At 38.9% G+C, this 24,491-nt stretch overlaps 1 protein-coding gene across 1 annotated transcript; it reads left to right on the top strand.

Moving 5' to 3' along the window:
- The first annotated feature begins 1,845 nt into the window (after positions 1 to 1,845).
- Positions 1,846 to 23,022, top strand: LOC118934807 (RNA/RNP complex-1-interacting phosphatase). The gene is made up of 9 exons (XM_036930661.2): positions 1,846 to 2,097; positions 3,524 to 3,599; positions 6,383 to 6,514; positions 8,048 to 8,171; positions 11,323 to 11,383; positions 19,388 to 19,434; positions 19,714 to 19,789; positions 20,017 to 20,202; positions 22,016 to 23,022. The coding sequence occupies exons 1-9, from the start codon at positions 1,997 to 1,999 to the stop codon at positions 22,209 to 22,211; spliced, it is 999 nt and encodes a 332-aa protein (XP_036786556.2). The 5' UTR covers positions 1,846 to 1,996; the 3' UTR covers positions 22,212 to 23,022.
- The last annotated feature ends 1,469 nt before the right edge of the window (positions 23,023 to 24,491 follow it).

The following is a 24,491-nucleotide window of genomic DNA, read 5'->3' on the forward strand; positions in this document are numbered from 1 at the left end:
TTTTATCTCATGTTGAATGCAGTCCTATCCAAAGACCCAATCTTTGTTAGTTCACATGCTTTCTGGAAACCCTGTTATGCCTCAGTCTGGATTTTCTTGTGTCAGCTATAACTGAGTTTGTTTCCACTTCAAGCTTTATCTTTCAGCAAACTGGAAGAGCAGGATCAATACAGTTTTTCTAGTTTCTGATAGATTTATGTCACAGTTTGTACATTGTCATGTCTGTAGATATTTGTACCACTTGTACTTTTTGGCCTCCACATGCCTATTAGTGATTTTTTTCATGAATTCTAATATTTTATGATTTTATTCTAAAAAGGTATTTTTTTCATTAATTCTGAAAGAATATTTAGCACCAAATTTGGATTGCCTAATTGTAACTTTGCAAACTATGCTGTGCTAATAATTTATGTCTTTTCTTTTTCCAAATAGCAATTTACTAATATTGACCCACTTTTAATTATTATAATTAAAATTGTAAATGCTTGTGTATTTCAACTTGGTCAGAATATGACTGTGCCACCAATGTTAAAGCTAGTGATCTTTTTACCTGTTTATTCGTTCAATCATTCAATAACCCTGGCTTTTCTGACTGTTTTTCCAGCTCTAAATGGTTGCGAAGAACACTAACAGTGTATGAAAGGTACTTTCAAAAATAAGTAAAAAAATTCACTATTATAATTTTCTACAGTTTAATCTGGGATTTTGTACTCTACTCTGCCTTCAGACATACTGTAGGACATGCTGCCTTTGCTGTCCCGCTGTGGCAAAATTCAGAATTTTTCAAACAAGTGCAGATCCCTATGCCTGATACTGTGTGCACATTTCAGACTTAAGCTTCATTCTTACCTCTCTGTTATTTCTTGGTATTTGCTAAAATGTAAATACATACTTGTCCACCTCTAGCATGATACCTGGCCCATGACAGGAACCCAAAAGAAGTTTCACTAAGAGTGGGAATGTAGGTTGATACAATACTTTTGGAGAGTAGTTAGGCTGTATCTTGCAGAAAATCTTTTAAGTTTGCATATCCTTCATTCCAGCAATTCTGCTAGGAATTTAGATATAGTTGTATACATGTGTTAGGCAACAGACAGCAAGCAACTAAAACCCCTAACTAGGTACTCCTCTCTCTGAGGTCGCCCGCACTTTCTAAGTGCACAACCTTTTTAATTTTAAACTCTCTCTTTACAACCTTTCAGGGTGCTCCTCTCTCTCTGAGGTCGCCTGCATTTTTTCTCTAAGTAACTTTAATTAAAACTTTTACTCTGCTTCACTACTGTGTCTCTGCCCTTCAATTCTTTGTCTTGGCGGGACAAGAACCGAGGAAAGCACACAGGGCTCCCCAAACACATGTATAAGGATGCTCACATTGCCGCATGTCTTTAAGGAGGACAAAAATTTGAAAACAACAGAAAGTTAATCAGTATTGGACAGGTTATGTAAATTGTGGTACTTATAATCACGGGAGTACTTTGCAGCCTTTAGAAAGAATAAAAAGGACGTTTGCATAAATCGACCAGGAAAATCAGCATCTAAGATAGATTGAAGAAAATACATACAGTATGGTGCTTTTATATAAAATAGAAGATACGCATATATGTACAAATAGGTAGTTATATATTTAAGTACATATACAGTAAATGTGAATGTAAGCCCTTGGAAAATGTCCGAAAAACCGCACAAGGAAATGGAGGAGTGGGACTTGACTTTGATCCCATGTCCTGTACTACTTGAATTCTGGCGGGTGTGCAAGCTCATCGACCTGCGCTACCCACCGCCGGCTAAGGAGGGCGCTGTGGCCTCCAGCATCCAGTCGGCCGGCGCGGGGACGATATAACCACGGGCGGTGCCGCATGCGCAATAGAAGGAGCCGAGGCGCTGTGTGTGTTGCTGCCTAAACTCTTCCGGTCCGAAGTCTTCTTCTGGCCGAGAGGGAGCCGGGCTGGCGGCTTTGGGGCTCTTGGAGTTGGGTGGACGGCGTCTTGGGGCCCAGATGAGCCAATGGCATCCTGCACACTACCTTTGGGGCCACAGAGGCGTCTTTTCCGGACGGCCCTCCGGCGAGAGGAAGGGTGGAAGCCACGCCCCCGAAAGGTGAGCCGCCTCGGCCCGGTGCGGGCCCGTCCCGCTCGCAGCTCCCGGGCCTCGGTAGCTGCCTGAGCGCTGCCGCCGCTCGTTGCCCGCGCGCCTCTTCCTGGGAGGCTGTGACGCTTTCGCTGCCCTGCTCACAGTAGCTGACGTGGACAGTGTGATTTTTTTATTTCTCCGCGGCCTTATAAAAGCGAGGCGCAGGCCATGGTTTCCCGGGTGAAATAGGGACTGCCCTTTAAGATGGGACTGTCAGTGTTGGGAACACCCCTTACTTACCAAAATGGAGGCCCCCGCATTCCTCAAGCTGCTCTGTTTGGCACAGAAAATACTACTAAGAGCAAAGGTTGAATGAAAAGCCCACCAGTACAACCAAACTTTTCACTGATAAAATGTGTGTTGTTTCCAGAAATCGCAAAGGGCATGTTGTTGCTTTCTAACAGGTCTCATTTGAGAACTCGCCCTCTGTATATTCAAATGGTTAATTTTGAGGCTTTGCTTTCAGTGAACTCTTCCTTGAGACGTTGCTTTCCGCCATCTCATAGCTCATTAAGTCCCCTTCTTTTTATGTCCTGAATATCTTTTCAATCTGTCCTCTCTCCTCCGTCAGCATCCTAATACAGAACTTGCCTGATCTATTGCTTTTAGGTCCTAATTAGTGTATATATTTATTGATTCTTCTTTCTGTTCACTCCGTACTTCACGTAACACATCTTTTTAATACGCAGCTTGGAAAGTTCTCGTAAATATCGCACAAAAGCATTGCTTTAAGAATAAAAACAAACTCTTTTCCATGGCCTTTAAGACTCTGCGTGGTCTTGAATCCCCTCTTTCCCCAGACTCATCTTGTGTCTCTTTGGCCCTAACTTTCTATACTTAAGATGTGCCGAATTAACCTTAAGTTAATTCTGTATAAAATCCTACCGAAGGCAGCTCAAATACTACCTTTTACTGTCACCCCTTGCCTTATTAAGTGAAGTTCACGGCCCCCTTGTCTATCAAATTTTCTTTTAAAATATGAACTTGAAGTTCACTACGGTTGCGTTTGATGGCATTGGTTGTATCAGGACTAAAAATAAAGTGTAAAGTGAAAGAGTTAAACTGTTTCAGTGAACATGTGTGTATTAATGGCACCTTAGTGTTCAGGATTGGGCTAGATTTTACTGGGGATGCAGAAGTTCTGGCCGCCTCTGGTTTTAGATGTGTCTTATTTGTTGAGCCCTTTGCACTGTTCTGTTGCCTTGTCTGTTTTCGAGATGGGGAAGCAGAAAGAAGGGGAGTATAGGTTGATACTAGGTGGAGCAGTGAAATGCAGAGTAGAGAGAAGAGAGGACCTACTTTTGGGTTCTGCTTTTCATTTTCAAGGAGATTTCATTCTATGCAGAGAGACTGGCTGACCTAAAATTTGGCTAATAAAAATTTGTATTAATAGGTGGAAAGACTATATCCCAGTTGGACAGCGGATGCCAGGAACCCGTTTCATTGCTTTCAAAGTTCCTTTGAAAAAGGTAAGCAGTATTCTTTAAGAAATCCAAATTCACCGTGTAGAACACTGGTTCTCAACCCTGTCACACCTCATCTTCCCTTTTTTGTAGCAAATACTTTGTAATACCCTTTGGTATCCTGAAATGAAATTCATATAAGTACAACCTACTTCCATACTTAATTTTTAAGAAAGAAAAACAATGTAATGCTCTAGCCATAACATAAAGAATAAATAAGATATAGAAATTCAAAATAACGTAATATATATTTACATTTCAATAGGTAAATGGCCATAACTATGCTAGACATAAAGAAATAGTTACTTCTTTCGTGAATTCAAAAAACTAAATGAGGACTGATGTAGGTGAATTATTTTGCCTAAGTGGCCGGAGTTTCCATAATCATGAACAGCTCTTACTTAGCAGATTTCCAAATAAAGCAAAGCCTTCACTTGGTCGATAAGGTGATGACTGTCCTGGAAAATGGATTATACATTAAAACTGCAAAAAAAGCCTTCATGTTTATTCTTGAAATGAAGTTTGATTCTAAGGCTTAACTCACGAACAATTTTTTCACCTACATGAATGTTGACTAGAACATTCAGAAGTCATTAGGGGGTAAGACACATTTGTAGGACTGTTCTGAATTTGGCCAGATGCCTGGCATCTATGACCCTATGCACTAAATGCCATTGAGACACCTTTGTTACCACTGTCACAATTGAAAAAATAACCTGGATCAGTACGGTCATGATTTCAGCATGGAAACTCTGACAATTGAACTCAGAAAGGGATAGGTGGGGAAAGGATTTGACTGACATAAAAAAGGTGAAGAGGTTCATGTTTCTAATTAAACTGCCCAGCATAGCGTGGATTTGTCTGTGGAAGAACTCAACTTTTAAAGTATGGGGAATTGATGTAATTTGTGACTCATAGGTCAGGGTTCCTATTTTACTTGCTATGTCATTCTTTTGCATCTCTGTGCTTAAAATCTTAGTCGCTTCATAAAGTTAAACATGTGGTTCTTATTTACATCCACCAACCCCAAGCATAGTGTTTTTTGACATATAATAAATACTTAACAATTTTTGTTGAATGAATGGACTCCCCACCCGCATTTGCAGTTCCTGAGGGGTTGCTCCTGTATTCCTCCTTTCTGTGTGATCGTCCCAATGCCTCAATTGCCTATTCCATGGCCTGTAAAAGTGGATTACTGAGGTTCCACGAGGGTCCCTGCTCAGTGCCTGTCTGGAAGTCCACCAGCAAGAGAAGCACAGGGAGACTCTTCAGTTTCCTTTCCTCCACGTGGCCCCAGGTCTCTTGCACACTCACTATAAAAAGCTTCTCCTGGCTCTGTGTACTCAAGTAGTTTTATTCAATGTTCGGATTAAGGTACCATAAAGGGGATAACAGGGCTGTAGAACCACTCCCAGTGTACCCCCTGTTCATACAGTAGAGTCAGGAAGATGAAATATCTCTGTGTGGCAATGAAGTGTAACATTGGTCTCCTGTGTGATTTATGGAAGTCACCAAAGAAAAGCAGCCTCAGTACTTGCCAGTCTCTCCTCAAGCACACTGGAATACAAAGGAGAATATGTTAAGTGTCAAATATTTGCCATGGCGAGAAATACCTGGGAGTTCAAAGGAGGGTAAAACCGTAATAGGGTTAATCAAGGAAGGCTTCCTAAAGGGTTAACATAAATTGGTTATCTGAAATTAGTCATTGTTCAGATAGCTGAAGGTGGCATTTGATCCATCAGCTCCAACTTTGTGAGAAACTGGAGAGAGTATATGCCTTGATGTAATTAATTTACTCTTCAAAACTTTTACAGTATTATGCAGAAGACTCAACACCATAAATATGTCAAATCTTCTTGTGTTAATTATAAATTTATCATCTCAAATAGGCTGATTCCAAAATTCATATTGAAGAATAGACTTAAGTAGCCAGGAAAGTTTTGAAAGAGAAGAATAATGGTGGAAGGGGGACATCTAGCCGTACCAGATATTAATCTATATTAAAGTGTTGCTGGACCATAGGTGCTTTTTAGGGCAGTGAAACTATTCTGTATGTCACTGTAAGGTAAATACTTGTCATTATACATTGGTCAAAACCGACAGAATGTACAATATGTTGAGTGACTCATAACATAAACTGGAGACTTCAGTTGATAATGATAGATCAGTGCTGGTTTATTGGTTCTAACAAATGGACCACACTGTTCTGGAATATTGATGGTAAGTCTTTGTTGGGTGAAGGAGAGAGGGTATAATTGGAAGCTCTCTGTGCTTTCCACTCAGTTTTTCTGTGAACCTGAAACTCCTCTAAAAACTAGTCTGTTAATTAATAAAAAAAGTATGTTGCTGGCACTTGAATAACCAAATATATCGGTATAGAAAAGAGTACATAAGTAAGCCAAATACATAAAAAAATGTTTAGCAATATAAACCACCCTTCACATATATAAATATTCTAGAAGTATTTGTAAGTGCCTATTTATAGGCACTCCCCTTGGAGGTGGAGATGCAGTGTGGGACAAAACTGATGTGGTCGTTCTGGGAGTTTACTGTCTGGCTGGGAGACCAACATGAAACAAATAAACAGAGAAATAAATGATAGAAGTGAGTTTATTTTCTTCCTCTAATCTTTCTAAAAGAAAGGATTATACAATAGTTTGTAACTTCCAAAAGAGTGGAAATTTTCCTTTGCATCTCATTGTTAGCATCATGGGGCTTGAATAAATGGGTAATAAAATAAAAGATATTAAGCACCCATCTGCTCTTTCTTACCTCATTCTCTCTGCCAGAGTTTTGAAGAGAATCTTGCTCCAGAAGAATGTTTTTCCCCCTTGGATCTTTTTAACAAAGTCCAAGAACAGAATGAAGAACTTGGACTGATTGTTGATTTAACATATACTCACCGCTATTACAAGCCAGAGGTAAGTGAAACCCTTAATTGAAAAGGACCTTTTAGATACTGTATTAGTTCATAGTAATTCAGTAGTTATCATCTTACATTAAGGTGAATCCAGGCCTTCTTTCATGGGTAATAGTTCAAAAAAGGAACCAAATGGTTTCCTTAATTATAGATTTGGCAGTAAGCTTCGTATGTGCTTAAGAAATGCTGTAAGCTTTCGTGTTCTCTATTTTGAAAATGAAGTAAACCTGTAGTAAGAATAGCAGTAGTCTAATAGAAAGGAATACCTCATATGTCCCTAGCACTTATTTTAAACAGTTGCCTGAGCATGTGTAAGCATCAGAGGAAAAGACAGTTCTCTGAGTTGCATGCTTTCTATTCCTAGTACCTTTTGCTATTGATACAGAAACCCATATAATCTGTTGGCCCATGTAGCATATCAGTGGGAAGGAATTTTCCTTCTCTGATGGTTGCATGGCCTTGGGAGACAATGACACCTAACGTTTGTGAGTATTTGTATAGCAGTTTGCCATGTGAAAAGTACTTGCACATACACTGACTTAGTTGATCCTCGTAACAGTCCTTTGCTGATGAGGTAGTAGTACTAATATCTCCTAGTGATTGTCTTTCTGTGATATTAGCAGTCACTGATGATTGATAGCTATGTCCATAAATTTGTTTGAGGCTTTGAGAAATGGTGAATTCTGTTGTTGTTTTCTTCATTTATTGGCTGGGTATATTTCTACCAAAAGAAGTTGCCCCCTCATTATCTATTTGCTTGCCCAGATGTAGTGTCATGATTCTTTCCTTTTATTTAACAGTTTTCGAAATAATGAGTTGATTCACTAGTATCCTCTAGTGGTGACCAATGAGATTTTATTTTGTTTATTTATTTGTATCACTGTGGACTCCATTGCAGTTATTATTCTTAACTGAGGCCCCATCTTCGACCAGTTGGAACTTCTCTGTTTGGTTCCTGAGTCCTTTTTCATCAGAGCTAGGTCAGAGCTAGGAAATGTGTTTCTATGTTTGTTTTTAAATAAAATACATCAAAAGTTCACGTTGATTCTTTCCGTTTAAGTTCAGAACAACAGCATTTTCAGTTAAGCTCTTCTGTCTTTTATCGGTACCTAATTTCTCCCACACCAAGAATAGCAGTTCTTAATAGTGTCTGAAATTTGCTTTGTCTCACAATTCAAATCCAAATTCTTCTCCGACTCTATTCTACTTAAATCACAGCTGCTTTGTGGCCCCTGAAATGTAAAATATTAGGTAGAACTATTTATGTAATTTTTAGTGACATATACATTCATTCATATGGACTTTGCTTGCAGTTTTATATGCCTATTGACTATCCATCCTGCAGTTTTAATGAAAAGGAATTGATACTTCCAGGTTGAAGCAGCTTTGGGGATTAAAAAAATGGCTCTTTTAGCAGAATTTCTGACATGCCAAGTTTATTATAATCTCTTGGTTTTCTTCTGGCTCCTCTAATTCATTTCTAATTCTTTCCTACAAATGAAATAATACACATTTTCATTGTTTTGCATTATAGGACTTACCAGAAACTGTTCCTTACTTAAAAATTTATACAATTGGGCATCAGGTACCTGATGATGACACCATTTTTAAATTCAAATATGCTGTTAATGGGTTTTTGAAAGAAAATAAAGATAATGGTGAGTTTTTTTTTCTTCTTACCTGAACTTCTGTATGCATTTGAATGGGTTAGGAGTTTTTAATTTTTTAATAGTTTTGCCATTTGGCTTATTATGTTTAATATTATTAAAGTAGAAATGTCAAAGGTCAGATGCTAATAGAGTGAGGTGTTACTTCTTCTTATGGCCACAAAGTTAGTTTGGAAAGTGATTTTAGTTAGCGATATGAACTGAAGTAGCTTATTCACCTATTTTTTAAAAATTTGAATGGGAAATATAAAAATGTTCTTTTATATATTGGTTAAGAGGTGAGACATAAAGGAAAAGATAAAGAATCTCAGGGTCTTAGAGTATATAAAAGAGGCAACAAAAGGCAAAGGTTAGGAGTGAGAGAGAGACCCCTAGAAGTGAAAAAAATGGACCAGTGGAGTGGCATCCTCATCATATGTATTTAAGATATTCCTGCTATTTTTCCACTTTGGGTTCAAGTGTGGAAGTACACTGCCACCTCTTACTGTCATTCTGCAGACAGAAAGTCTACCTGCTTTAAAGTCTACCTTACTCTGTTGCAAATAGATCTTAATAGCTTCCAAATTTTAAGGATCCATGTGCCTTTTTCTGGCATCTCACTATCAGGAAGACTATTGTATTTTTCATATTTTAAAACCGAGGTCTCTTGTCTTTGGAAAGTGACTGGCCCACAGCGTGAAGTGTTCATTCTGCCATCTTTCTAAATTTAGCTTGAGAAATATACACTATTGAGCTGGACAGACAGTAATATTTCATATGTGTATATGTATATACATATATATATGTGTGTATGTATATGTATATACATATCAACAGGGAGTAGAAAAGAATAGAGATGGCAGTGGGAAGTTAGGGGGTGAAAGAGAGAGAGGAGTTTTAAGATTAACTTTTAAACTACAACCTTGTTGTTTAATGTGGGCACTGGCTCTTAAATGTCATAAGCCCCATTAACATATCTTCCCTCCACTTTGACTTTAGAACGTGAGAAGCTGAGCCTTGAGCAGGGCATGTATAGAGGTAAATTTTCTAATTTGTATAAATTGTAGTTTCAGAAACATCACCTCTTGAGATGTTAGGGAGCCGCTGCCAGCTTGTTCGCTCCTTCAGGCTCCTTTCCCTAGAACTACCGTATGGCATCCCGTCTGTTCCATGAGGGCTAAAGGTCCCTGAGAGTGCCGAGGACACATTGGTAAATCTCGGTCACTCTCGGGTGTAGTCCGTTGCACAGGCTGGCCCCGTGTTGGTCGTCTGCCCCCATGGTGCTAACTTGATGGGGCTCTGCCGTAGTGGTCTCGGGGCCTTGCTTATCATCCATTCTGGCCACCTCTGTGATAGGCCCCTCCACAGACACCAGCTCCCAGATGAAGAGGACAAGGCATTTTCTACCATAAGACAGTGGGTCAATTATAATAAAAGAATTAAGTGCAGCGGGAATATAGAGGAGAGACTGAGGAAGACCTCACTGAGGAGACAGCATCTGGGCTAGGTGGTGAGAGGCTTTCACTAAAATGAGGAAAGAACAGTGCAGGTATCAGGAAATGTACAAAAGGCACAGATCTTTGACATGTGCCATGGAGAGGCAGCTCTGCTGGGTGAGGGGGTAGTGTGAAAAGGTGAGGAATTCGTATGCTCACTTCCAACAAATATTTATGTGATACCTGCTAAGTTGAAGGCACTGTTGTGGGAAGTAGGAGCAGAGGACAGTTCTTGCTCGTCCATCCTCTGCATTCTAGCCGGGGAGAGAGAATGAAGTGAGTACATGGAATGTCATGATGATAAGTGCTTTGGAGAGCACCAAACAGGATGGAGAAGGGAGGGAGTGTGCTGGGTGGTCAGGGAAGGCGTATGAAGGTGTTGTTTGAGGACAGCCTAAAAGGAAATGAGGAACCAAGCCACTGGTATTAGAGGGGTGGTGGAAAAGTGTCCTAAAGCAGAGGGAATAGTGGTACAAAGCCTCTGAGGTACAACTATGCTCAGCATATTTAGGACTAGTAAGGAAGTCAGTGTGGCTGGAGTAGGGAGGGAGCACTGAGTTTAGAGCAGTAGAAAATGGGATCAGAGAGGCTGGCCATGCCAGGAGGGAGGTGGGTTATGCAGGCCCTTGTAAGCCATAGTTCGGATCATTGTGGAATTACAGGTGAGTTGGAAACACAGATTGATATCTTTATAAAGAGTTCTAAATGCTCTGCTCAGAGTGTGGGCATTACTGTATGCTAAATGAAGATTTTTAAGCAAGGGAGTAACCCAACCAAGTTTACATTTAGGAAAGATAACATCTTCCATGTGAAGGAACAATTGAAATAGTAGCAATCAGAAGTAGGGAGGTAGTAATCCAGACAGGAAAATACAAGTCCTTTCTTACGAGACACCAGGTAGTCACCGACCTATGCTTTGCAGGCATAAATAAAAAACTACAGTTTTAAAATTTAATTTCTGTGTAATGTTTTTAAATGATGGACTAAGAAATACTGTGGCATACTTGGAGAAATCTTAGACTTGAGTCTAGACTTTGTTCTGTTTGCCTGCTGTGTAGCTTAGACTTACATATTTCCAAGTCTTGCTTTTTCATCATAAAATAGGGGCAGAGCTGTTCATCTAGGTACTTGATGGGGTGCAGGGGCCTGTGGTATGTGGGGAGCCAACAGTGAGAGGAGTGGAAGCACCTTGAGGCCTTGAAGGGAGTGCTACGGGAGCTGTTCTTTTTAATAACTCAGCATCAAAAGTGAATGCGTCGCATTTGTGTCACTCAAAACCAAATTTCATTCTTCTTCTAGCCTGTTTTGTTTTTTTTCCCACTCCCTTTTCCTGTACTGAAATCAATGACTGATGGGCACTCTCTAGGAAGACAGATGGGTTTATCTCAGTATGGTTTAGCTGTTTGGACCTGACCGGTCCTTCTCCCGTCTATACCCTTGTGTCTAACTGGGGGCTCTTCACAGTTTCCCAGAGACAGTGAATTTTGACTTTTATTAGATAATTCTTTATAGTATGTTCCTAAACACAAAATCACATTCCTCTTCAGAGTTACTCCTTTTCAGGGTAGTGGTAGTGTTGTGTGACTAAGAAATGTCACTCTCCAGAAAGGCGCATCACTTGTTGGTAGCGTGTCAGTGTGACTTTAACTCTATTCCCTGTTTTACAGACAAACTTATTGGCGTCCACTGTACCCATGGTGTAAACAGGACTGGCTACCTCATCTGCAGGTGAGTTGCCAACCTCGAGAGGCAGACCCTGTTCCAGTTGTTTGGTTTACAATAGTAAAGTAAGCTGGTTGCAGAAAATCAGCGTAGAAGCTTATGAAGGAGAAGGCGGTCCTACCCCCACCCAGAGATACCACCGGAAATCGTTTAACCTGTTTTTTCAGACTTTAAAAATGCAGACATAAGCATGTACATGTACTTTAATGGTATGATATTTATTTCCTTATTTATTTTGAGAAGGGCTTTATTTTTTTTTTTTTTTTTAATTTTTCATTGAAGTATAGTTGACATACTAACTTCAGGTTAATGGTATAATATTAAGGCATCCTGTTTTATAATGTAGTGTATGGCAGATGTCTTCGTATAAAAGTCTTTGGAGACCTCATTCTTTTTTAAGGTTGCATTGCTGCTTCGCTTACTGATGACCATAAGAAAGTCATAAGTTGTTGATATTATAAAATATTGAAGTAGTTAATATTCCTGTATGAACATCTTTGAATATATATATATACTATCTTCTCAGAGACAATTTGACTCAGAATGGAATTTCTGAATCACAGCAACCCTTGTGTTTTTGTGGATGTTGCTGCACTGTGCCAATTTATGTTCATTCAAAAATATGTATTAGGTATCTTCAATGTGTAAGCACTGTGCTGGGTGCTGGCAAAACGACTTGTAAGACTTTGTGGGCAGAGAGACTTGACCAGCCTTCTCTGAATCCTACCAGTCTAGGGAGGGAATAGATACTCGAGAATCACATAATTGCCTGTAGAGTTACAACCTGAACAAGTGCCGGGACGGACAGGACATGGTACTGTGAGAGCACATTACTGGGGAGGATTTGGCCTCATCACAGAGATTAGAGGTTTCCATACAGATGATTGAGTTGATACCTGAAGGATAAATAGGTATTAACCAGGTAGGGACATTGGGGGGAGAATTCTGGGTCAAAGGAACAGCAAAGACTGACAGCAGGAAAGCATGTGCTGTGTTGGAGGGACTGGCCAGGGAGCTGGGCCTGGAGGGAGTAAAGCATTAAAATGGAGCTGGAAGTATGGAGCTGGGTCATGCAGGCCTCTCTTTAACGTTTTAGACTTTGTCTTATGAGTAGCAGAGAACTGTTGAACTTTTTTGTTGAAGGTGAGTGTGTGGAGAATGATGAAATTTGCATTTTCAAGGTATCATTTTTCCACCAAGTGGAGAATACATTGTAGGGGAAAGAGTGGAAGCAATGAGATAAGTTAGAAGGTTTTTGTAGAAGAGGCATAATGGTGGCTTGGGTGTGGCATGGTCATTTTTGTGGAAAGCTGTGAACATTCTCTAGAGATACTTAGGTAATACCCTTGTTACAACTTGGTGGTGGGTTGAGCAGGGGGTAAGGAAGAAATGGCTGACAGTGATGGTGACTTCCAAGTTTCTGGCCCGTCCAGTTCGTTAGATAGTACTTTTTAGATACAATGTTAATGTTTTTCCCAGTTTGCCTTTTGGTGTTTGTTGGTTCCTGATAAATATGCCATCATACTAAGTATGCCTTACTTACTTTTTTTTTTTTGTATCATTAATCTACAATTACATGAGGAACAGTATGTCTATTAGACACCCCCATCAGTAAGTCAGCCCCACCTACCCCACTACAGTCACTGCCCATCAGCACAGCAAGACGCTGTAGAATCACTACTTGTCTTCTCTGTGTTGTACAGCTCTCCCCGTGCCCCCCACCACCACATTACACATGCTAATCATAATGCCCCCTTTCTTTATCCCCCACCCTTATCCCTCCCCACCCATCCTACCCAGTCCCTTTACCTTTGGTAACTGTTAGTCCATTCTTGGGTTCTGTGAGTCTGCTGCTGTTTTGTTCCTTCAGTTTTTTTCTTTGTTCTTATACTCCACAGATGAGTGAAATCATTTGGTACTTGTCTTTCTCCGCCTGGCTTATGTCACTGAGCATAATACCCTCTAGCTCCATCCATGTTGTTGCAAATGGTAGGACTTGTTTTCTTCTTACGGCTGAATAATATTCCATTGTGTATATGTACCACCTCTTCTTTATCCATTCATCTACTGATGGACACTTAGGTTGCTTCCATTTCTTGGCTATTGTAAACAGTGCTGCGATAAACATAGGAGTGCATGTCTTTTTCAAACTGGGCTGCTGCATTCTTAGGGTAAATTCCTAGGAGTGGAATTCCTGGGTCAAATGGTATTTCTATTTTGAGTTTTTTGAGGAACCTCCATACTGCTTTCCACAATGGTTGAACTAATTTACATTCCCACCAGCAGTGTAGGAGGGTTCCCCTTTCTCCACAACCTCGCCAACATTTGTTGTTCTTTGTCTTTTGGATGGTGGTGATCCTTACTGGTGTGAGATGATATCTCCATGTGGTTTTAATTTGCATTTCTCTGATGACTAGCGATGTGGAGCATCTTTTCATGTGCCTGTTGGCCATCTGAATTTCTTCTTTGGAGAACTGTCTGTTCAGCTTCTCTGCCCATTTTTTAATTGGGTTATTTGCTTTTTGTTTGTTGAGGTGCGTGAGCTCTTTATATATTTTGGATGTCAACCCTTTATTGAATCTGTCATTTAGGAATATATTCTCCCATACTGTAGGATGCCTTTTTGTTCTATTGGTGGTGTCCTTTGCTGTACAGAAGCTTTTCAGCTTGATATGGTTCCACTTGTTCATTTTTGCTTTTGTTTCCCTTGCCCGGGGAGATATGTTCATGAAAAAGTTGCTCATATTTATGTCCAAAAGATTTTTGCCTGTTTTTTTCTAAGAGTTTTATGGTTTCATGACTTACATTCAGGTCTTTGACCCATTTCAAATTTACTTTTGTGTATGTTGTTAGACAATGGTCCAGTTTCATTCTCCTACATGTAGCTGTCCAGTTTTGCCAGCACCAGCTGTTGAAGAGGCTGTCATTTCCCCATTGTATGTCCATGGCTCCTTTATCATATATTAATTGACCATATATGGTTGGGTTTATATCAGGGCTCTCTAGTCTGTTCTATTGGTCTATGGGTCTGTTCTTGTGCCAGTACAAAATTGTCTTGATTACTGTAGCTTTGTAGTACAGCTTGAAATTGGGGAGCATAAGTCCCCCTGCTTTATTCTTCCTTCTCAGGGTTGCTTTGGTTATTCGAGGTCTTTTGTGGTTCCATATGAATGTTAGGACAATTTTCTCTAGTTCGTTGAAGAATGCTGTTGGTATTTTGATAGGAATTGCATTGAATCTGTAGATTGCTTTAGGCAGGATGGCCATTTTGACATTAATTTTTCCTATCCATGAGCATGGGATGTGTTTCCATTTATTGGTATCTTCTTTAATTTCTCTCCTGAGTGTCTTCTAGTTTTCATAGTATAGGTGTTTCACTTCCTTGGTTAGGTTTATTCCTAGGTATTTTATTCTTTGTGTGTGTGTGTGTGTGTGTGTGTGTGTTGTTGTTGTTTTATTTTGGTATCATTAATCTACAACTACATGAAGAACATTATGTTTAGTAGGCTCCCCCCTTCACCATGTACCCCCACCTACCCCTTCACAGTCACTGTCCATCAGCGTAGTAAGATGCTGTAAAATCACTACTTGTCTTCTCTGTGTTGTAGAGCCTGCCCCGTACTCCCTCCACATTAAAGATGCTAATTGTAATGCCGCCTTTCTTTTTCCCACCCTTATCCCTCCCTTCCCACCCATCCTCCCCAGTCCCTTTCCCTATGGTAACTGTTAGTCCATTCGTGGGCTCTGTGATTCTGCTGCTGTTTTGTTCCTTCAGTTTTTCTTTGCTCTTATACTCCACATATGAGTGAAAGTATTTTATTCTTTTTGATGCAATTGTGAATGTAATTGTTTTCCTGATTTCTCTCTCTGCTAGTTCATTGTTAGTGTATAGGAAAGCCACAGATTTCTGTGTATTAATTTTATATCCTGCAACTTTGCTGAATTCAGATATTAGATGTAGTAGTTTTGGAGTGGATTCTTTAGGGTTTTTTACGTACAATATCATGTCATCTGCAAACAGGGAGAGTTTAACTTCTTCCTTGCCAATCTGGATGCCTTTTATTTCTTTGTGTTGTCTGATTGCCGTGGCTTGGTCCTCCAGTAGTATGTTGAATAGAAGTGGGGAGTGTGCTCATCCTTGTCTTTTTCCCGATCTTAAAGGAAAAGCTGTCAGCTTCTCGCTGTTAAGTATAATGTTTACTGTAGGTTTGTCATATATGACCTTTATTATGTTGAGGTACTTGCCCTCTATACCCATTTTGTTGAGAGTTTTTATCATGAATGGTTGTTGAATTTTGTCAAATGCTTTTTCAGCATCTATGGAGACGATTATGTGGTTTTTGTCTTTTTGTTTATGTGGTGGATGATGTTGATGGGTTTTCGAATGTTGCATCCCTGGCATAAATCCTACTTGATCATGATGGATGATCTTTCTGATGTATTTTTGAATTTGGTTTGCTAATATTTGTTGAGTATTTTTGCATCTATGTTCATTAGGGATACTGGTCTGTAATTTTATTTTTTTTGTGGTGTCTTTGACTGGTTTTGGTATTAGAGTGATGCTGGCCTCAAAGAATGAGTTTGGAAATATTCTCTTCTCTTCTATTTTTTGGAAAACTTTAAGGAGAATGGATAGTAGGTCTTCACTAAATGTTTGATAAAATTCAGCGGTGAAGCCATCTGTTCCAGGAGTTTTGTTCTTAGGTAGGTTTTTGATTACCAGTTCAATTTTGTTACTGGTAATTGGTCTGTTCAGATTTTGTTTCTTCCTTGGTCAGCCTTAGAAGGTTGTATTTTTCTAGAAAGTTGTCCATTTCTTCTGGGTTATCCAGTTTGTTAGCATATAGTTTTTCATAGTATTCTCTAATAATTCTTTGTATTTCTGTGGTGTCCATAGTGATTTTTCCTTTCTCATTTCTGATTCTGTTCATGTGAGTACAATCTCTTTTTTTCTTGATAAGTCTGGCTAGGGGTTTATCTATTTTGTTTATTTTCTCGAAGAACCAGCTCTTGCTTTCATTGATTCTATTGTTTTATTCTTCTCAATTTTGCTTATTTCTGCTCTAATCTTTATTATGTCCCTCCTTCTACTGACTTTGGGCCTTATTTGTTGTTCTTTCTCTAGTTTCATTAATTGTGAGTTAAGACTGCTTATATGAGATTTGTCTTCTTTCTTGAGGTAGGCCTGTTTTGCAATATACTTTCCTCTTAGCACAGCCTTTGACTGCGTCCCACAAATTTTGCAGTGTTGAATTATTGTTGTCATTTTTCTCCATATATTGCTGGATGTCTGTTTTTATTTGGTCATTGATCCATTGGTTATTTAGGAGCATGTTGTGAAGGCACCATATGTTTGTGGGATTTTTCATTTTCTTTGTGTAATTTATTTCTAGTTTCATACCTTTGTGGTCTGAGAAACTGACTGGTACAATTTCAATCTTTTTTAATTTACTGAGGCTCTTTTTATGGCCTAGTATATGGTCTATTCTTGAAAATGTTCCATGTGCCTTTGAGAAGAATGTGTATTCTGTTGCTTTTGAGTGTAGAGTTCTGTAGATGTCTGTTAGGTCCATCTGTTTTATTGTGTTGTTCAGTGCCTCTGTCTCTTTACTTATCTTCTGTCTCGTTGATCTGTCCTTCAGAGTGAGTGGAGTGTTGAAGTCTCCTAGAATGAATGCATTATATTCTACTTCCCCTTTTAATTCTGTTAGTATTTGTTTCACATATGTGGGTGCTCCTGTGTTGGGAGCATAGATATTTATAATGGCTATATCTTCTTGTTGGATTGACCCCTTTATCATTATGTAATGTCCTTCTTTGTCTCTTGTTACTTTCTTTGTTTTGAAGTCTATTTTGTCTGATACAAGTACTGCAACACCTGCTTTTTTCTCTGTTAGTTGCATGAAATATCTTTTTCCATCCCTTCACTTTTAGTCTGTATATGTCTTTGGGTTTAAAGTGAGTCTCTTGTAGGCAGCATATAGATGGGTCTTGTTTTTTTATCCATTCAGTGACTCTGTGTCTTTTGATTGGTGCATTCAGTCCATTTACATTTAGGGTGATTATCGATAGGTATGTACTTATTGCCATTGCAGGCTTTAGATTCATGGTTACCAAAGGTTCAGGGTTAACTTCCTTACTATCTAAGAGTCTAACTTAACTCACTTGATATGCTGTTACAAACACAATCTAAAAGTTCTTTTCTTTTTCTCTTCCTTTTTCTTCCTCCTCCATTCTTTATATATTAGGTATCATTTTCTGTATTCTTTGTCTATCTCTTGATTGACTTTGGGGATAGTTCACTTAATTTTGCATTTGCTTAGTAATTAGCAGTTCTACTTTATTTACTGTGGTTTTATTTCCTCTGGTGACAGCTGTTAAATCTTAGGAGCACTTCCATCTATAGCAGTCCCTCGAAAATAGACTGTAGAGATGGTTTGTAGGAGGTAAATTCTCTCAGCTTTTGCTTATCTGAAAATTGTTTAATCCCTTCTTCAAATTTAAATGATAATTTCGCCGGATAAAGTAATCTTGGTTCTAGGCCCTTCTGCTTCATGGCATTAAATACATCATGCCACTCCCTTCTGGCCTGTAAGGTTTCTGCTGAAATGTCTGATGTTAGCCTGATGGGCTTTCCTTTGTTTGTCATGTTATTTCTGTCTCTGGCTGCTTTTAACAGTCTGTCCTTATCCTTGATCTTTGCCAATTTTATTACTATATGTCTTGGTGTTTTCTTCCTTGGGTCCCTTTTGTTGGGAGATCTGTGGATCTCCATGGCCTGAGAAACTATCTCCTTCCCCAGATTGGGGAAGTTTTCAGCAACTACCTCCTCAAAGACACTTTCTATCCCTTTCTCTCTCTTCTTCTTCTGGTATCCCTAGAATGCGAATATTGTTCCTTTTGGATTGGTCATACAGTTCTCTCAATATTCTTTCATTCTTAGAGATCCTTTTTTCTCTCTGTGCCTCAGTTTCTTTGTATTCCTCTTCTCTGGTTTCTATTTCATTAATTGGCTCCTCCACCGTATCCAACCTGCTTTTAATACCCTCCATTGTGCTCTTCAACGATTGGATCTCCGACCCGAATTCATTCCTGAGTTCTTGGATATCTTTCCGTACCTCCATTAGCATGTTGATTATTTTTATTTTGAACTCCCTTTCAGGAAGAGTCATAAGGTCCAGGTCAGTTAAATCTTTTTCTGGAGTTATATCACTTTTACCCTGGACCAGGTTCCTTTGGTGTTTCATATTTGTATAGGGCGCCCTCTAGTGTCCAGAAGCTCTACTCTCTGGAGCTGCTCAGCCCCTGAAGCAATGTTGCAGTGTTACAGGAGAGCGGTATTGGTGCCTAGGGGGAGGAAAGAGCTGTTTCCTGCTTCCTGGCTGCTATGCCTGTCTCCACTGCCTGAACCAGTGGGCCGAGCACACAGGTATAAGCTTTTGTCCCAGAGCAGCCGGATATGGATCCCTGCTTTCCACAAGTGGCTGGAATCTCAGTCTCTCCAGGAATTCTGCCTGTAATTAGCTTCCCAACCCCATAATCACGCGAGTATCATGAAAGCACCATGAAATGTCAGTTTGTGCTCCCAGAGCAGATCTCCGGAGCTAGGTATTCAGCAGTCCCAGGCTTTCCACTCCCTCCCTGCTCCGTTTCTCTTCCTCCCACCGGTGAGCTGGGGTGGGGGAAGGGCTTGGGTCCCTCTGGGCCACAGCTTTGGTATGTTACCCTTTTCTGTGAGGTCTGCTCTTTTCTACAGGTGTATGCAGTCTGGCACAGTCCTCTTTCCTGTTGCTCTCTCAGGATTAGTTGCACCAACTATATTTTTGAATTGTATGCCATTTTAGGAGGAAGCCTCTGTCTCACCTCTCATGCCACCATCTTTAATCCAAATAAAGGCCTTTCTTAGGATTTTTATATCTGTATTTGTAAGTGAAATTGGACCTTTTTAAAAAAACTTGACTTTTTCTTTTCATATATAAATGACTTGAATTATGTATGTTGTTTTGTTAGATATTTGATTGATGTAGAAGACATGAGGCCAGATGATGCAATTGAATGTAAGTATGGGGATTGTCACTATTTTTCCCTTTTTTATAAAAGTTGAAGTTGGAAATATAGATGCATTTCTTAAATTTTTGAAACAAAGAAAATCTTGTGATTCATTTGTCCTGACGTAAGAATCTTTTGCCAAACGTTTATAAAGGGATATATCTGGAAATAGAGAGGTGTAACAAATGTCCTGAATAATTTGTCAGTGGATTTCAGCTGTGATCTGCATTCTCTGGGAAAGATTTACTTTTCATACAGTTATTTTTAACAGTTCATCCACTCCTCAGTATTCAACAGGTGCCGAGGACATTGCTTGGAAAGACAAAACTACATTGAGGACCTTCAGAATGGGCCCATCAGAAAGTAAGTTTCATTTTATGTGTGAGATTTGTGGCTAGGGACATCTGCTTTTATATCTTTTAGCTGCACGTAGGTGTTCTTCTCATAGCTTGTTTACTTGCTCTAGGAAACCTAAATCAATAGGAATAGGGGGAGGATGAGGTGGTTTTATTCATAGGCCAAAACAAAGTCACTAAATTGGCTACTAAATTTGGAAACCAGTAATACTGTGTGAAAACATTCTCTTTGAGGAATTGGGAGTCCAGTGTATCCAGATCAAGTGGTTTTGAAGACACAACACATCTGATGGAACCAGTCCACACCACTAATAAGTCTGTTAACCAAGAACCTAGGTATAACCTACATCGAACACAAGGTTACAGAACACCTTCTCGGCATTTCCACATACAGAATCAAGGTTTGCAGCAGTCAATAAGGTATTTCTGCTGTCCCTTTTCTAGAATTGAAATAGAAATTAATATTATAAATTACTGTAAACACGTCATGCAATTGGTGAGGAATTGACATTTTCTTGCTGATCAATCAACCCAGGAGGTATCTTTCGCTCCTTGTTTTACATTTAGGGCTGGAAAATCAAGTAGAGGGTGGGGAATCTGACTTTTCAGAGGCAGTTGGGAAAAGGACTTAAAAATTTTCACTGATACTAAACTTAGTTGAAGCCAATAATTTGATGTTACTACCAAAAAAGATCTTGCGTTCTTAGGCTATATTAATAGTGGTATAGTTTTCAGAATAAGGGTGATTGTTATTTATAAAGTAAATACAGATTATAGGGAAAACAGTAAAATTCCAGTAGAGAAATTTGCTGAGGATTTAAACTAAGTCACAAAAATATGTTTACCTGGGAAACAGGAAAAACCTCAGTACAGTTAAAATGGCAGAGTACTATTCTTTGCCTATTAATTTAGCAACAGTTTTTGATAAAACGTCCAGTGTAGTGGTTGTCAGGCTGGACCTGGGTTTGCATCCTGGCTGTGCCATTTACCCCCCCTTGTGATCTGTGGTAAGATCTCTAAATTTCTAGTTTCTCATCAGTCAGATGGAAATTTTAATAACACATACCTCTTAGGGATTGTAACTATTACATGAGTTAATAAAGTACTTTAGCACATTGAAAACACTTTCAAAAAGATGTCGGCATCTTTAGAACGTGTAAACATTCCAAAAAGATGTTGCCCATCTTGCCAGTGGCACTGCAAATTGGTACAGCTCTTTTGAAACACAACTTTAGGAGCCATAAGAATGTTTATACCTGGTAACTCCACACTGAGACTAAGGGAATACTTCAAAATGTGGAAAAATCTATATTTGTTAAGTCATACAGCATATTTCTCAACTGTCTACTATGTATCATACACTGGACTAGGTGCTCAAGATATAGTAGTATATGTTCTGAGATTAATCCCAGCATTATTTATAGTAGTGGAAAACTTGGTAGCAGCTTGCATTTCTAACAATGAAGAATAGCTAAGTAAATTAATCATATTCATACTATGACACTTTATAAAACCATTGAAAGTAAGAGCTCACTTATGGTAAGTGAAAAGAGTTGGTTGTGATTCAACAGTCAAAAAAAAGATGCCAGGGGGAATAGACTAAAAGGAAATATTAACCGGCCGAATTAGATTAAAGTGGGATTGAGAATTTGGGGACTGGGGTATTATTTTTCCTTTTCTCAGATTTCCTATTTTTTTAAAAAATTATTTTATTAGATTTACTGATCTTGGCTGATCTTGCTTTTGAAGCAATGAAACTGAAATCTTAATTTGCCAGATTTGTTGCATGTAGTATGGCTAGAATTTCTGTACTTTATAATTGAATTATATATTTATTTATAAAGTGAAAGTTTTCTGTTTTCAAAAATGAATAGCTTATTCTGTCTCATGTCAGCCCTGCTAGACTTGGAGAGAAAGTATCTGATTAGAATAGTATGGGCATAATCTCTGTAGGGAAATGTGGAAAGGCTCTTGGGAACCTACTGTTTGCCAGGGCATGTGGTAGGTAATTTAAATATATTGTCTTAATTTACCTTCAAAACAACCCATGAAGATGGACGGTATTATCAGCTCCATTTTATAAAGAGCTCAGGAGTCCAAAATATAAAGGTAGTCTATCTGCTAAGGTCACATATGTAGAAAACAGTAGAACCAGAGTATGTATGTATTATTTTATAAAGCTTATTTTATATTTCATTGAAGTTAATAGTATTTTATTACTTTTTGTTTTAAGAAAATTTTCACCATATCAGGATGTTTACCGGAGAGACCGTATCCCTCCTCCTGGTCCCCCGGGAGGAGACTATTCTCAGAATAGGTACTCTTGGAATGTAAAGCCAAATGCCAGTCAAGCAACCCAGAATAAAAGGTGGTCTTCTGGCAGTTACTACAGACTCTCCTATCCAACCTATTGTGGATGGACTGAGTGACACAACCCTATCCTGGAAATCTGGAGACAGAGCAGGACTGAAGACAGCTGGAATGACTTTTTATCAGAGCAGGTCAAATGAGGTTTATAATCTGTTTTATTGCTCCCTTATATGTTCAAGTGTAAGGAAAAATTGTATTGATATTTACCTCTTTGCTCATAAATTTGCACTACTTGCAACAGTGAAGGAAATAATCTGTCATTCCAGTCTTAAATTTTTTTAAAGGTGATATTTTAGAAGTGATAAAGTAGTAAAAGAACTTCCTTTGTAAATTATTTTTTTAAAATTCTATCTTTTCTATGTATTTCCTTCTAACTAGACTTGTGATATGAATGTGTGAAGGTGCAGACATTTTTAATGTTTTTGTCATGTTCTGTCATTGAGCCGATCAGTCATAAGGGTATCTGTTACCCCAACTGTTGAAGGTTTCTATTAGAATCTACCTGAGAGACAATCTCTTTAGAACCTGATCACTATTTGTAATTAGCTGTGGTATTTTTATGATTAGGCATTTCTTTCTTTGGCCATCTACTGTGGGATTTGACTGACTTCCTTTAACTGAATTTTCAGGGTGCCATCTAAACACAAGAATGGATAAATTCTGAGGGATTGATTGTCAATTTATTGATTGTCACTTTGGTTTTATTGATAAGCCAGAAATGCTGGGTAGTTTACCTAAAAGGGTAATTGTTAATCGACTGGGTAGATCTATTCAGAAAACTTGAAAACTTGTATATATATATACGACTATAAAATTTGCTTACTGAGCAGAATAGGATACAACATTAAAAGCCTGGGATATCTGGGAAGACTTGCATGGCTCCTTGTGTTATTGCTGATAGGCTCTTTCTCCACTCTTTTCTCACAGTGGGTGGTACCTTGACCTTAACTTTTTTCAAAGTTGTCTTTTCTGTTGATATACCTCGAACACACAGATGGATCACTTGGGAGATGTTAATTAGTTTTAGCTACAGAGAAGCCACAAACCTTTGCTGCTCAAGACAGTATTTCACCGTCACAACAGAATTCTCGGTAGATATTTGATGACTATTTGAGCAACTTGGCTTCATGTTTTTAAAGCCTCTGATTTAAAAAATTTGTATTATAGAATGTTTGATGCTGCACAATAGTAATTTTCTCTGTTTACTTTTATATGTGAACAACATGTGGACACAGACCCTAAGGGGGTGCTCTAACTCAGCTACTCCCCTGGGCTGTCCATTTAGCTCAGTCAAGTTGCTTCCCTTCATCTAAGGGATGGCTCATGAAGTTTTTCTCTGCCTGCCACACTTAACAGAGATACAAGAATTCTTGCTAAAAGGCAACTCTTAGGAAATTACTCCCTAGGATACATTGTGAAGGCTCACTTGGAAAGAAATTAGAGCAAGACAACTGATAAAGCAGAAAAGAACAAGCAGGGGCAGGTATGGGAATCCACAGTCTTAGAGTCTCATAGTGTTAAGTTCCTTGGCCAGCAGTTCCTAAGGAGGATGTTGCCAGTAGAGGTCCCATCATATAAGCACTGATACTTTGAAGAAGCCCTCCTTGGCCCTGTTGTCCCACACTGTCTCCCCTTCCCGTTTCGGGCATCAACGTGGCTTGTCAAACACTAGTCTCTTGCTCTCTTGTACGTCATTAATTCTTCAATACACTTAAGTTCTGGGTTCTGCTCACACCCACCAATGAAAGTCCTCTGGCTAAACGGACCAGCAACTCCCTTTTTTAAAGGTCTTCAGTGGTTTTTTTTAAGCCTTAAATTTTTTTATTTTTCTTAAAATAACATGTGAGTGCCTTAAATCCAAATAGTTCTGTGAAAAAGAATAGCGCCCCCCCTCCACCCTACCACCAGTCATCACTCCACGAAGTCAGCCACTTTTTTTTCCCATTAGCTTCTAGTATTCACCTCCCTATTAGATACTTCTAATAATAAATCTTGCCACTTCTTGATTTTTCAATTTGAGTTAGTATTCTGTTGTATGGGTATACTACAATTTGCTTATCCATATCCCAGTTGAAAGGGATTTGGGTTGTTTCTAGTTTTTGATTTTTGAACAAAGCTGCTATAAATACTTGTGTACAGGTTTCTGTGTGAACATAATGGTGTTTATTTCTTCTGGAGTGGGATTGCTGCTATGGGGTAAGTGTATGTTTCATTTTATAAGAAACTGCCTAACTTTTCCAAAATGGCTCTACTATTTTAAATTCCCATCAACAAGATATGAGTTCCATTTGCTCCCATCCTCACCAGCACTTAATATTGTCAGGTTTTTCTTTTACTTT

The sequence above is a fragment of the Manis pentadactyla genome, chromosome 2, assembly GCF_030020395.1.
Source record: "Manis pentadactyla isolate mManPen7 chromosome 2, mManPen7.hap1, whole genome shotgun sequence".
Classification (NCBI taxonomy): domain Eukaryota; kingdom Metazoa; phylum Chordata; class Mammalia; order Pholidota; family Manidae; genus Manis; species Manis pentadactyla.

What these genes read in the sequence shown, in the direction of transcription:
- LOC118934807 (XM_036930661.2), top strand. Translation starts at nt 1,997, where the DNA reads ATGAGCCAATGGCATCCTGCACACTACCTTTGGGGCCACAGAGGCGTC. An exon ending in TCAAAGTTCCTTTGAAAAAG is followed by an intron (nt 3,600 to 6,382) that starts GTAAGCAGTATT and finishes TCTCTCTGCCAG; the next exon opens with AGTTTTGAAGAGAATCTTGC. An exon ending in GCCAGATGATGCAATTGAAT is followed by an intron (nt 19,435 to 19,713) that starts GTAAGTATGGGG and finishes TCCACTCCTCAG; the next exon opens with TATTCAACAGGTGCCGAGGA.